Raw genomic sequence first — 14,120 nt, forward strand, 5'->3', positions numbered from 1 at the left:
AACAGTATTTCTGATATACTGTATTTCTGAGTACCACCAGAAGAAGCTCACGTACCACAGTTTGAGAACCACGGCATTGACACATTGCATGTGGCAACCTTTAATCTGGCATCATGAGAACATGAGAATAATGGCTGTAGAAGGTGATTTAAGAGTGTGTGTGTGTTAATGGATGGTCAATCACAGAAATGTTTTATGTTATGTGTTAACTTGAGCAGTTATTGCCAGGGTGTTTTATCCAAACTCATTATTGCAGACAGACAACCCATCGTCAGTGGAGACGTCCTGGGAATTCAGAGCTGCATCGTCAGGGATGGGTTTGGAGCAGGATTAGGGCAATCTGACGAGAGACAGCGGAGGAAAACAGAACTTCAATATTTACACATAACACAGTTTAATCTAAACTTTGCACTAATGTAAGAATTTAAACCGTTGTTTCTCAAAGAAGCAGAAGGAAGGAATAATTTACGTCTAAAACAAAACTTGACAAATTGCAGCGCTTGAAAAGAACTACCTGCCAACGGTTTTGATTATTTGTGAACAGCATAATCCGGAATAACATGCTCTAAATTCAAGGCATTACGTGAACATTCAGTAAAGTCACTCATCACTTACCGGTTTCCATCTCTACCTCCATGTTGCTGCATGTCAAATAAAAGACAGAAAGTGGTTAACAGTTGTTGAAAACATGGTGTATGTGCACGGCCACACGTGTGCCGTCCGTGCTCCACCATGCATAAAGCAGCAAGACACTCACAGAAGCTCACGTTTACAAAAGATAACAATGAATATTTTAAACGCCCCAAGTTTACAAAGAGCAGTTATATAATGTCACTTTAAATGCTTTGATTTGTACGGAAGATTTCCCTTTATTGACTGGAGACCTTAGAGTTAATTAAACTCCATTTCAGCTGAAGTTGAAGCCAATCACTAATTGCCCGGGTCATGAACACAGAGTGTCCTTTTTCCTTTCTCTCTGACCCGTTCTTATACATTAATTAAAAATGATTCAGCTGACTGCGTCAGTTTTAGATTAACATTTAAAATATTCAGTGACTCCTATAGGCCGACTTATACCCAAGAGGAACTGACATCTACTGCCACGTCCACGTTCCCACTCTTAAAACACAGCTAAAAAGTGAGAAGGAGTTGAGTTAATGACGCCTGCAGTGCCGTCTGTGAGACATATAACGTTCAAAGCATTAAGACGAACAAAAAACTTAAAGAAGGAGCAGCTTCTACGTGAACAAATGCAGACTCGTGACAACATATCTGAAGGATCTATTAGTCCATGAACTGCTGATGTTCTGCTTGGTGATCAAACCAATTATCTGCTTCTCGGTGTTTGCAGTGAAACATCCTCCTAAAACACCAAATCCTGAGATGTGATGACAAGGAAAACGGCAATTAAATATTTTGCAATGTTGATTAATTGTAAATTTCAAGTTGAACATGGACTATAGTAATTAATGTGAATTTAATGTCTTGTTTTAAGGTGAATGAAAACTGGGAATGAACAAATCTTGCAGCTTCGTTGTATGGTACCTGTACTCTATCTATCGATCGATCGATCTATCTATCTATCTATCTATCTATCTATCTATCTATCTATCTATCTATCTATCTATCTCTCTGAATTGACCACCAGGCTTTTTGGCAACATTTTTTAAGAACCTAAACAAATTTAACATTTAGACTGTTTTTGGGGATTAGCTGCGATGGTAGCTCAGTGGTAGAGCGAGTCGTCTTTCAGCTCAAAGGTGTGGGTTCGATATCCGGCTGCGCTGGCAGCGTGTGAACGGGTATGAAAGATCAGAGCATTAAAGTGTGATTGAATGGGTGTGAATGGCGCCAAAACTGTAGTGTGAAGCAGCTTTATAATATAATATATAAAAATACACACCATGTACCATTTTACTGATACTGGTCATAATCACTTTGAATTGAATATCAAAGAAGAAAAACATGAATTCCGTTCCCTCATGGAAATGCAAAAAATATGTGTTACACATTTGGACTATTATGGTTCTCAAATGCCAAGACAGTAATGCAGGAACATACACAAATTAGGAGTTTAAAATTACTATACTGGACTCGCGGGTGTGAGTCAATATATTAAATAAAATGGAAATGGAAACTCATAAATCTGCAACTTTGTTATTTTATTCCTGGTACAGGTCACTTCTGGGTCACGCAACTTGCATTTATCAAAATTGGATTAAAGGGGAAACGCCCGTTATCCGTTTTTTCCATTTTTCATCTGTGCACAAAATTGGAAATTTGATTTTTTTCATTTTGGTTTTGAAAACAAATATTTAGAAAACAAGTTGTTTTTTCGTTTTTTTAATTACTGGTTTTATTTTGAAAAATGAATGAACGAATGATACACGGATTGCCCCCGTCTTGTGATCTAAGAGCGGCAAACGTGACATTAAGTCACTGTGATCCAGAAGCATCCATGTTTCAGAACACACCTTATCCAACCCTCATGCTCTGACACTTCACAACCTGACAACCATGCTGTCTTCTGCAGTGGCGTTTCTGCTGCAACACTCTTCAAAAACCCCTTCAGCGCTGCAACCACCACCACCACCACCACCGGGATGTGAGATTTCACCGTTTCACCTTTTGTTTGACAGCCACCCACTCTGCAGGTCAGTGTTCCCTGGTCCCTGCTGAGAGCAGCCTCTTAGATGACCTGGCCTTCCTGTTCTGATCTCCCTCCACACCCCAGTCTGAACTTCTAATTCTGGCTGTGACGTCAGTCTCTCATTTACCCATTTGCTTTAACCAAAGTTTTTTTTAATGCTCCAACACAAACAGCAAACAGATCTAATAGCTGCGAGCCAACGGTGCATAATGAGTTGCCATCACTTTTATGTTAGCGGCCTCATCCTCCTGCTGCTGCTCTTCTCTCGTCATATAAAAGTGAAACACATACACACACACACACACACACACACACATCAGCAGGTTATATGAGGAAATTAAAAACCCTCATACAGTCTCTGGACTGCGAGTTCTACATTCTCAGCGGTTTGTGTTGCATGGATGAACATTATCATGTCAGGGGGGAGAGACCAAGTGCATGATACATCACATACTTTTTGTTTGTAAGGCTATAAAATACAGTAGAACGTGTTCACTGAGTCCGTCGTTCCCAAACCTAATAATGCAGTTAAAAAAATCAAAAAAATCTACCGCAGCCCACAGAGGAAAAATAAAAACCTTTAACCACAACTTTAATCAACACACATGAAAGCCGCCCACTCGTGCCCAGCGCTTTACTCATGACAGCTCTGTCTGCAGAGGTGGTGATTCTCCTCTGCAGTCGTTTTTTTATAATGTGCTGTCACTCAGTTTTGGCACAGTTACCTCGCAAAGTTATAATTAACATTTCTATACATTCTGTCCTTTAATATAATCTGTATTAATTAAAATTTAAAGTTCTAGGGGGAATGTGTTTAAGCTATAAAGGTGAGTTTACACGAACAACCCTGCAACTAAATAAAAGAGGTAGAAAATGGATGGATGGATTTCATGAAAACATAATGTTAATTTATATAAAACAGTTCAGCAATTCATTATAATTAATAATGGAATACATTTTTTTTTTAAAGGAAACAGCTATAGAATCTTCAAAATAACAAAATAAAACTTATATTTTGCACACTTTTCACAAGTGCAGTCGAAAACACAAAAAGCTCACTCTGGAGCCAGTGTTTGGTTTGTCATGGTCCATGAACCACAGTGCTATTAGTTTCATGTTATTATGCACTAATATAAAAAATAAAAGTCTGCATATTAATCTCAATTTCTGTCAATAGACAGCAGACACTGCACCTTTAAGCATTTGGCGTTTGAACGAATGCATTATTTATCCACAGTGCTCAGCAGATTTGCAGTCGTAAGCAAAGGTTACCTTGAGAACGCATCGTCAAGTCCATCCTCCACGTCCTGTTAGGACGGAGAACAATATGCATCAATTCACACTCTTCTCTTGCACTCATGTGCATTTACATGAACTTTTTATTTAAAAGCACGTCAATGACTTATCCTTACTAACCGTACAGTACAATATTCATACACCAGTTTTCCACACCATGATCTATAAGGACTACAACACTCTCGTGCTCTAATCGTTTTAAAACCGACTAATCTGATAAAAGAGCCACCGTTTCGAGTAACAATGGAAAAGAAAAATATTACATTTGAGCATCTGCAGGGCAGATTGAAGAAGAGCAGTGCATTACACATCAGGATTATATAGTTATAAATGCAATAAATTATAATTTCACCCACTGAGATGGAACACATTTCAGACTCAAAATGATGTAATCTGGAATTGAACCGTGTGACTGACATCAGTCTGTATAGAGAACATTTTAATGAGCACAGCATCACCTAGTGTTGAAAGTGTGGAAGTGAACAAGTGTGTCAGTTAACTATATATATATATATATATATATATATATATATATATATACATACATACATATTATATATACAAATATATGTATATAACTATACATATATAGTTAACTATATATAGACATACACATATATACATATATGCACAACACACATATACACACATATGTATATGCAGTAGTTAGTAATTATGTAAAATATTTAAGACCGTTTTCTTCCTCAGTGTCATTATAAAGGGGATTTAGGCTTTAGATACACAAAATTGCCTCACATGTATGTTATGCTAACATCAGGTGTGGATTTAAAACACGTGAGAACTGCTCATTGTCAAATAATCTGACCCAAGATATTTGCATTTAGATGGATTAAAAAAAAAAGGCGTGACCTACCCAAGAGTCGTGTTTGATAGGTCGCCTTCGCGTGGGGTTACTGCGAGGTGAAGGCAGGCTGATGGAGGCAGAGAAGAACGGCCTCCGGGGTTTCTCCTCCATCCCAGCAGGCTTGTGTTCCTCTGCATAAATAAGCAAACAGAGACAGGAGATAGGTATTCAAGCAAACCCAGACAAAAACAAAGAAGACAGAGACGGACACATGTATTTTTTTGGTAACGCTTTCTTTTACAGTCCCCTAATTACCAGGTATTTACCTGGTAAATTCATGGTAACACCAAAGTGTTACTAGGTAATTACCAATGGTAATAAGAAAGTAAATACAGTGAAACTGTTGCCAAAATACTGGGCATTTACCTGGTAACTATATAGTTAATTATAGCGTGTTATTACTGCTGTTAATAAGAAGGTATGTACAGCTAAACTATGGCAAAACTATGGTAAATGTAAGTGTATTATTGGGTTATAAACTGGTAATAAGCAGGTACCTACAGTCCCCAAATTACTAGCTATTTACCCAAGGGGTAATCTAACAAACCTAACCCTAAAAATGTGTGTAATTACATGGAAACAAGCTTGGCTTTCTTTTACAGTACAGTTTTACTTTACTTACCGAGTACATTACCGTGCATTACCCAGTATTTTGGCAACGGTTTCACTGTATTTACTGATCTTATTACCCTTGGTAATTACCTAGCAACACTTTAGTGTTACCATGAATTTACCAGCTAAATACCAGGTAATTAGGGGACTGTAAAAGAAAGCGTTACCATTTTTTTTTGCGTATTTTTCACCATAAGTCAGCAACGCATGAGTCAAAGAACGACTCAAGACCACCGGCGCTTAATGTACAACTTTCTCTGCAACAGGCAGAATTTAAATGATGTCTCTGTAAAAGTTTAATTCATGTTCCAGAGTCACTCCCAAGGACAGTGAAGCTTTCACATCAGATTTTCTCTCTGTCCTCAGGCATCTTTCACTGGTAGTGGAGAACATTTTAATTGAAAGAGACTGAAAAATTGGCGCCTTAAGTACTGACAATGTGAAGAGATGATTAAGTCTTTTTTTTTTTTTCAGAACCGTTTGACCCCCTGAGGAGTGGAAAACTACTTTGACCTATAAATGTCACGGTGACAGGAGAGAGAACACAAAATCTCCTGCACCCCTGAAACACTAATGAGGCTCGTGTAATGATGTGTGTGTGTGTGTGTGTGTGTGTGTGTGTGTGTGTGTGTGTGTGTGTGTGTGTGTGTGTGTGTGTGTGTGTGTGTGTGTGTGTGCGTGTGTGTGTTTGTGTGTGTGTGTGGGGGGGGGTGTGTGTGTGTGTGTGTGTGTGTGTTGACATCAGTGAGGGTTCAATGTCACACTGCAGAGTTACAGCGGTATTGTGATTCACTAAATTAAACCAGATATTGTGTTTCTCCTACAAATATGTGGCAACGTTTTCTTAATCTGCAGTTGAATTGCTAATTTCAGAGATTAGAACATATAACAGTCTACATTTTCATACTCCTTATTGGATCAATGCAGGTTCTTTTTCGGCAACTGTGCACAGTATTCCTGAAATGATATAATCCCTATCATATCAGAATTACAGGGTTCCAGGTACAGTATTAACTTATGCTATTGCTATTTAAATTGAAATTATTTAATTGAGAGAAATATAATATATAAATATTAGAACAAGAAGACAGTTGTGTCAGAATTATCAGAATTATCAATATCTTTCTAACCCGTCTGAAACCCCAAACTTGACCTAAGACAGCAACATTTACATAAAATAAAAATATTTGACTTTTCCCACATTCTCTTATGTATTCTCTTACATTGGAATTCATGCTTAGTGGTACGGTCCATTCTAGTAGTAAAATAACATAAATGTATGTCATCATTGTCTCTTATAATTGCTGCGGAGTTAAATTTGATGTAACTCTGACACACTGTGGGCGAGGATAAAACAAACGTACCTGCTGGAACACACCGAGCGTCTGTCGTCTCTGTTGTCTGTGTGTTACCTGCTGCACAGGAACAGCAGGTCTTAGCCTTCTTATTTTTGCCTATAAAAGACAAAAAAAATACAGTATTTTCAGAATGAAACTTGAAGCAAATGTGACAAATTAAATGGTTTAAATGTGGATCCCATAAAGAGTAGCTGTTACCAAGTTGAAATTCTTATTAACCTTAACTTTATGTAGAGGTAATAGTTGTGCGCAAAGAGTAAAACTTACCCTCCTGAGCGACCTCCCAAAGATCTAGAGCTACTTTAAACGCCTGGGCCACCGTTAATGTCACAGCCTGAGCCTGAAGAGAGGGAAAGAGAAACACAAAAGAATCGACAAAAAGGTGATTTATGCGATCAAAATTAAGCTTTCTTCTGACTTCAATTGGGTTTATTATCCATCTTCTAAAGTCATTAGCTGTACATTTGAAATTTAAATTAAAAAACTAATGTGTAGTCTAATAGTAAATGTAAGAGTCTGCCACAAGATGGCGCCATCTACATTCATTTCGCCTCAACACAGTTAAGCACAGGCAGTGAATCCTCCAACAAACTGATCCGCCGACTTGCTCGAGTGAGCAGTCATAACCTCGGACTTCAATCCATACTTTATACAAAGTGTGAAAGTGCTGCAACACTCACAATCTTTTTCTTCTGGCAGAGAAACGCGTGGCACTCCAGCGTCTCGTTGAATTGACTCTGCGAGACGTAAGCGAAGACCTTGTCCTGAGTTTTATCTGCCGTGCAGTAAGAGATTCTGAAAGAGAAGACGGGGGAAACGCATAGTGATGTCAGTCCACCTGATATCGTGCACCAATAATGGGAGAAATGGGGGGCCCACTTTGCTACATTTATACACGTAAAATGAAAAACAACATGTTTGCATACTTTCTTTGATCAAAACATGCATATTATGCAAAGCTACACCACACTACATCTAAATTTGGGCCATAACTTTGCTTTTCCGACTCGGCCTCTTACATATGCATGAGCAAACCCGCCACTGCAGTAGGAAGAGCAATGGTTATGAATATTATGTCGGAGCAGTGGAGCAGGAGACGCTTAAGCAGCAGCCGCACGCATGAGAGACACTTGAAGATTTCGTCTTTTTCAAAGACGCCGTAATAATGAAGGGAGAATAAATGTTGGGGGACTGATTTTGCTTCAGAAAGGATCAGGCGGTCAGATAATGTTGTGATAATGGAGGCACAGGGACATGTTCGAAAAGTATTTTTTTCTGTATAACATCAGCAGCAACTTCTGCATCAGATACAGAAGAAAAAAAATCCCGCCACAGTGTGGGAACATTTATGCTGAAACCAGTGACTTCTCTGCTGTCAGAGAAATTGGAAATGGTTACACTGAATCTCTCCTGGATCCAATATTCGGCTGCATGTAGTGGCTTATAAATTCTGCAACAGCCTCTCCCGCCTTGTGGTTTTCAAGGCGTTATCTAAAAACCAATCTCCACGAAGCCATTTCCGCTCGCACGTGTTCAGCGAAGCGATAAAACACCCGAGCGATGGATTGGTTTTGCCTGATTCTAATGCAAGCGATTAAAAGCGGTATCGATCACATTTTTCCTCCTCAGGTCTGTCTTGAGGTCGTTTCTTTCCATGTAATAGAAGTGTAAATGAGTCCCAGAGAGTGATGCGGCTGACCTTTTTCCACTTTAATTAAAACACACAGGGCTTTATTGTAATAAAAGATAAGCTTAAATTAGATGTTCGTCATCATCACTTTAGGGATGCACCATAAAGTTGAAGACGGCGGTTAATAATTACCGGAAATGTGAAAAAAATGAGTGTATGTTGACGGCAGCCTCTCGTGTGCTATACCCAACTTCAAAAAAGTGACTCGAGGGAGTCATTTATTCGATCAAACACCGAGCGTGAACTCCGCAGCCTTTATGTCTCGCTCTGAGATTGTTTACTGGTTTGCACCACTGATGCATGACCCACATATCAATGCCCAGGACGCCCTGTGCATTCAAAACTCACATTTGAGCCGTAATTGCAGCAAAATTAGCAGAGGGAAAAACAAATTGAAAGGGTTTGACCTATATTTAAGTTTAGAAAACAGGATTGGTCAAACCGAAATATAATTTCACCTACTTTCTCACCAAGTCTCTTTTTCCCCCATTTATTGCACTGCATACGTGGATTTCACACAATTACAAGTTGATGTAGTTGAATTTGTGTCTGCAGTTTTGTTTTTAATAGCTGTATAGCTTCTGTATTAATAATAAATATACTACAGCATCATACAGGCATATCTGTGATAAATGCAAGGGGAATTGCAGTGTTCCTGTCACCCAGAAGTTATTGTTTTCAGAGATTATTAGAAGCAATAAGAAACAAGGGAAACAGAAGGAATTGCATGAAAGTTATATTTGTCAAAAAATATGACTTTGTTTTGGATTTTTCTTCAGTGCAGTGCCTGGGAATCTGCACACTCATTTTTTTCTAAATAAGAACCCAGAGTTTCTGAGATAGATTTTCATATCCTTTAAACAAGGAATGCAATTTATTACCCACACATGCAGCTGGGAGCAGAACCAAAAAAAAAAGTGCAAACACTGAATTTCAGCTCACAGTGTGTCTGACGAGTTGATATTTACAAATATGAGCAACAGCAAAAGGGTTGAAGTTGAAGTTATAGGGCAACATGATGTAATGACGCCAAATGCATCCTTCATACAAGCACACACTATGGGTCATATACTAGTTATTTCTAAGAGAGAAGAAGATTTAATTAATTGCATTGATTAAATTCAAATCAAGGTGCAGATTAATGTAGATACTTATTACTAGGGATGTGTATCTTTGGGTGTCTCATGTTGATTGATACAATGCACAGTGTGTGCGTTAAGGCAAATTATGGCATCAAAACAATACAATTTGTATAAGATAATGTGATTTTTAAATAAACTGATTGAAAAGTTAACATTTATTCATTCAAAACAAATAAAAACTTACTTACTGTACAAAAAAAAATAACTTTATAAGCTTAGGCTAGCTGCCTTTTTCTCACAGAAGTTAGATAAATAAACTGTACACAAATAACACAAACTGGTGTTTTGTGTGGTTTTTCAAAATAGAAACTTAAAATAATAAAAATAATAATAAAATCTTTTTTTAAGTTAACGTATTACTCAATTATATATATTCATTGATATTTAGAATTAAATAATTTTTTTATTAGTACCATTTACACATTAGGGAGTTTTATCTTTTTCAAATCAACTCAATATATTTTTCTATAATTAATTCCATGTTTTCTTTTCAAATCTACTCATTAAATGGATAACTATTAAGGGTCTAATTGAATTCATATTTACTCAATACCAAACATTGTGAAATATAATTAATAATATTGCTTGTACTCTGTTCTCCTCCTCATTTCCTCATTTTTATTGAGTAGATATTGTGTATCTTTTCTTACAGTGCATTACAACACACAGGAGACCCAGAGGATTGTTGCTTATAATATGACATCAATGAGAAAAAATGCAGAGACACTTCAGTGGAAGGAATACACATTAAATATTTCCTCCTTTGCGAGAAAAAAAAAAAAACACATTTCCATTACTTTGCCTCCAAAGTGACAAACAATATAAGCCTTCAGCGACAACAGAATGAAAAATAATTGACAGCGTCAGAGTTTGCAGTGAGCTTGAACAACAGAGGCTGAGCTGTCAGGTTACATCACAACTCCAAAGACGCTCTGTGGATTGCACACCTTTGATCTGCGCCAGTGTTTGTGAGGAAGAGGAAGAAGAAGAGGGGAGGGGGGGGAGAATATCAATGGAAAATACTCAATTATTTACAGTAAAGCCCGGAAAATAACTACACGCATCAAAGCCCCTCGAATTCTCTGTAAATACACGGAATAAAATAGCTACGCTTTTTTTATTACAACAATGGAGCGCTTTTGTTCAACGTTCAGCCATGGGTGGAATAATAAAAACAACATATTCTGTTGTTGCTGTGGCAGGGAGTTGGGCTGTCATAACAATTCTGCAAAAAAAAAAAGAGCAAAGTAAAGTAGTCGACCACACAAGCGCGATAATGTAAAAGTAGAAACGAACGATCACGTCCTGAATCCTGTGCTCAGAGCTCCGCAGACACATTCCCACAGTTCTAATGCACGTGTCAGAGCAGCGTGCATCATTAGCAGGTAAGAGTGTCAGTCAGTGTTTCATCTCCCCCTCCTCCTCCTCCTCCCTGACTCAAGTGTTGCACTGATTGATATGCAGGTTGGCCACAGAGGGCTCTTGTCAGAATATGAATCAGAAGCTCCAGTCCTGACGGAAGCTCAATGCCCCTCACAGTGTTCACTGCTCACTGGGAGAGGGTTTATTCAGCGGCTTTAAAAAGGAGAAACATGATGGTCCTGATTGTATTGGATGGTCAATAGTGCCAGATTTTGATGGGATTTGCTTCCGGTCAATACAGGGAACTAAGTACAGTCTCTGGTCATTTGCTGCTTTGATCAATCGAAAACAGCTTATTGGGTCATTTAAAATACAGGAAGTCCATTCGTCCGTCCATTTCCTACTACTTTATCCTCCACATGAGGGTCACAGGGGGGTTGCTGTGCCAATCTCAGCTGACATGGGGGACAGGTGGGGTCACAAAATGGACAGGTCACCAGTCCATCGCAGGGCCACACATAGAGGCAAACAACCATTCACACTCACACTCACTGGCTTCCAGGCTTTATGCTAAGCTAATAACTATTTTTATATTTTCAATTTAATTTATTTCTATAGCCCTTTACAACGACCGGAGGGTGACCAAAGTGCTTTATAATAAAAGCATTACAGACACAGCATTAAAAACACATGGTATAAAACCAAATTAATAAAAAGCATAAACCAAAGCATGAAAATACCAATTGAAAACAAGATAATATAACAAGCGAAATAAGATAATTAAGAGAATAAAACTGTCACCACACTAACTGCTGGTTACATTAAGTATTTATTAACTTCATTGACAGCTGAACTGCTACACGTTGAATCACTGCATCAACATAACAAACGTGTATAGATCTAAGCTCAGTCACCTGAAGCATGTGATATTACTACATTTTAATGGGTTATGGATTTATGTGACATAATATGTCAATAAAGGAAAGCTTTGCTACAACGATAGAGTAATATTAAACCCTCTGTGTGATCTCGTCCTTGAACCAAATGTCTGGCAGCGGTGCGACTTAAAGCGGCCACGACTAGGTACATGTGGTCGTGTTGAAAGATCAAGCTCATGATAATATAACTGGTGTCTGGTGCAGCGAATTACACTGTCGAGTACAGAGGAGTGACTGTCAAGGCCACCGAATACAATCAGGCTGTGAATCTGTCAACAGTCGAGCTCCACCGATAAATAAGCTGCTGCATTGTTTGTGTGTGAACGAGAAAGTGTGTGTGTGTTTTCCTGTATTTGTTACCTCTTTTCTGGCATAAACGCTGACCTCGTCTGGACCAGTAGATCACAACCTCATTTCTTAGGTTTTAGGGGCTACGATTTGAACTGTGGTTAGGGATAATGGTTGTGAATGGACAATGCAGAGTTAGGGTTTGTGGGTGAGGAGATTCATGGCTTAGGAGAATCCTGTTACCTTTATTTCCAATGTCATGCACACATACTTTCCTATCTATCATTCTGGCCATCGCTCACTTTCCCCGAGGGCATATAGTATATATGTGGATGCACAGTTAACTGAACAGTGTGAGGTGCATCCATGCGTGGACATGCATGTGCACAAACACACATCCAAACCATCCAACTCTTTTTTTTACCCCTCTTACTCATTAAGGGCCAATTCCAATTCCTATCTTAACCCTCAAGCTCAACCCTTAATCTTAACTGGCCCTCAAAACCAAGTGTTGAGGGTTATGGGACACCCCTTAAATGCAGATACGTCTTCAGACTGTAGGGGGCAGAATAACACGAAAGCTGCGTCCAGTCTGTCAACTCCAAAAAAGAAGAGGAAGAACACATTTACGCCACGATTATTTATTACGATCCGTTTGTCGGTCAAGTTATTAGGTTGTCTGTTAGTTATAAGATGATACTCATACAAATACCACAACCACGGACATATTCAGCAAACGATCGTTTGTCCGCACCGGCCGGCTATTGACAAAAGATCGTGAAAATAAAAATAAATGTTACGCAACAATGACGTCAATAATCCATAAAATGGGCCTAAACTAAGATAATACAATGGTTTTCTTAAATTTTTATATCTCGATTAACAAAGGAAATACTTCATTTGTAGCGTACTCGTTTTGCTGCTTTCGGCGCCATCTTTGTTATGTCAAAACACGCACTGCATTCTGGGTAGCCGTTGCTCCCAAGGGTGGTCTCGGAAAATCTCAATATTATGTGCGATACAGCCCTTAAACTTGCCCCTCAACTTAATTTTTCTGAGAATCGGGACAGCACTTGCACTAGCGCGAGCGCACGATTTTGAGATTGAGGGTTAAGCAAGGAATTCACCCCAAGTCTCATACACGCAGACCGGTTTGGTCCTCACATCTTCTTGCATCTCCACTTTCTTTCACCCTTCACGTGGTGTCTTAGCCAATAAATGGATTACGTGCAACAGAAAAATAAGATAAGAAAGGAACTTGAAGGAGGAGGTGGCAGGTTTTTTTTTTAATGGGGGGTGGATAAATGAATCCTCAAACAACCCGAGCGCTCTATGCGGCCCCTCAATCTCTTCTCCTGTACCGTTACTCGTCAGAGGTATGAGCAAAGACTGGAAGTGTGAGCTTCAAAGTGAGCAATTAAGTCGCGGGTATTCCTGCGTTCAGACTCGGAGAGGTGTTAATGTTAATATGAGAAGAAAGGATAGAGGTCTTTCGCATCAATGATGGGGAAAAAAAGGGATGATGATGAGGAGAGAAGAGGAGGAGGAGGACATCAAAGATAGGGCTGAGTCCCCTGGACAGTGGTCTGTTAGCGCAGATAAGGTGGATGAAAAGGAGGATGGAGAACACACACATGCTGCTGTATGCACATTTGAACATCCTTTGTCTTTATGTAGCAGCCTCTCCTGTCGTCACAGTCCAGCGGTATGATATTTAGACTGTAACCTTCAATGACACAAGGGGCGGTCGATATTACAGGCGACTATAAAAAGAGAGAGCGAGCCAGACAATCATACCACAATCCACACACACACACACTTGATATAATGAAACCTATAATAAAAGGTTAGCACAAGGAAAGAAACCCAATTCTAAGAATGAAAGAATCAAATATAATGTAGAGTCACAACTGTACGGA

General features: G+C 38.9%; 1 protein-coding gene across 1 annotated transcript in view; it reads right to left on the reverse strand.

The window, feature by feature from the left end:
* Window positions 1–330: 330 nt before the first annotated feature.
* Window positions 331–14,120, reverse strand: part of LOC310935360 (low density lipoprotein receptor adapter protein 1) — a gene marked incomplete at both ends in the record, with an annotated part of 37,749 nt that continues 23,959 nt past the window's right edge. The window contains 6 exons of the mRNA XM_083899242.1: window positions 331–340; window positions 3,923–3,957; window positions 4,821–4,942; window positions 6,788–6,877; window positions 7,049–7,121; window positions 7,462–7,576. Of these exons, the coding sequence (XP_083755368.1) occupies window positions 331–340; window positions 3,923–3,957; window positions 4,821–4,942; window positions 6,788–6,877; window positions 7,049–7,121; window positions 7,462–7,576 (445 nt within the window). The remainder of the gene's footprint in view (window positions 341–3,922; window positions 3,958–4,820; window positions 4,943–6,787; window positions 6,878–7,048; window positions 7,122–7,461; window positions 7,577–14,120) is intronic.

Source organism: Microchirus variegatus, assembly GCF_963457635.1.
Source record: "Microchirus variegatus genome assembly, chromosome: 12".
NCBI lineage: Eukaryota > Metazoa > Chordata > Actinopteri > Pleuronectiformes > Soleidae > Microchirus > Microchirus variegatus.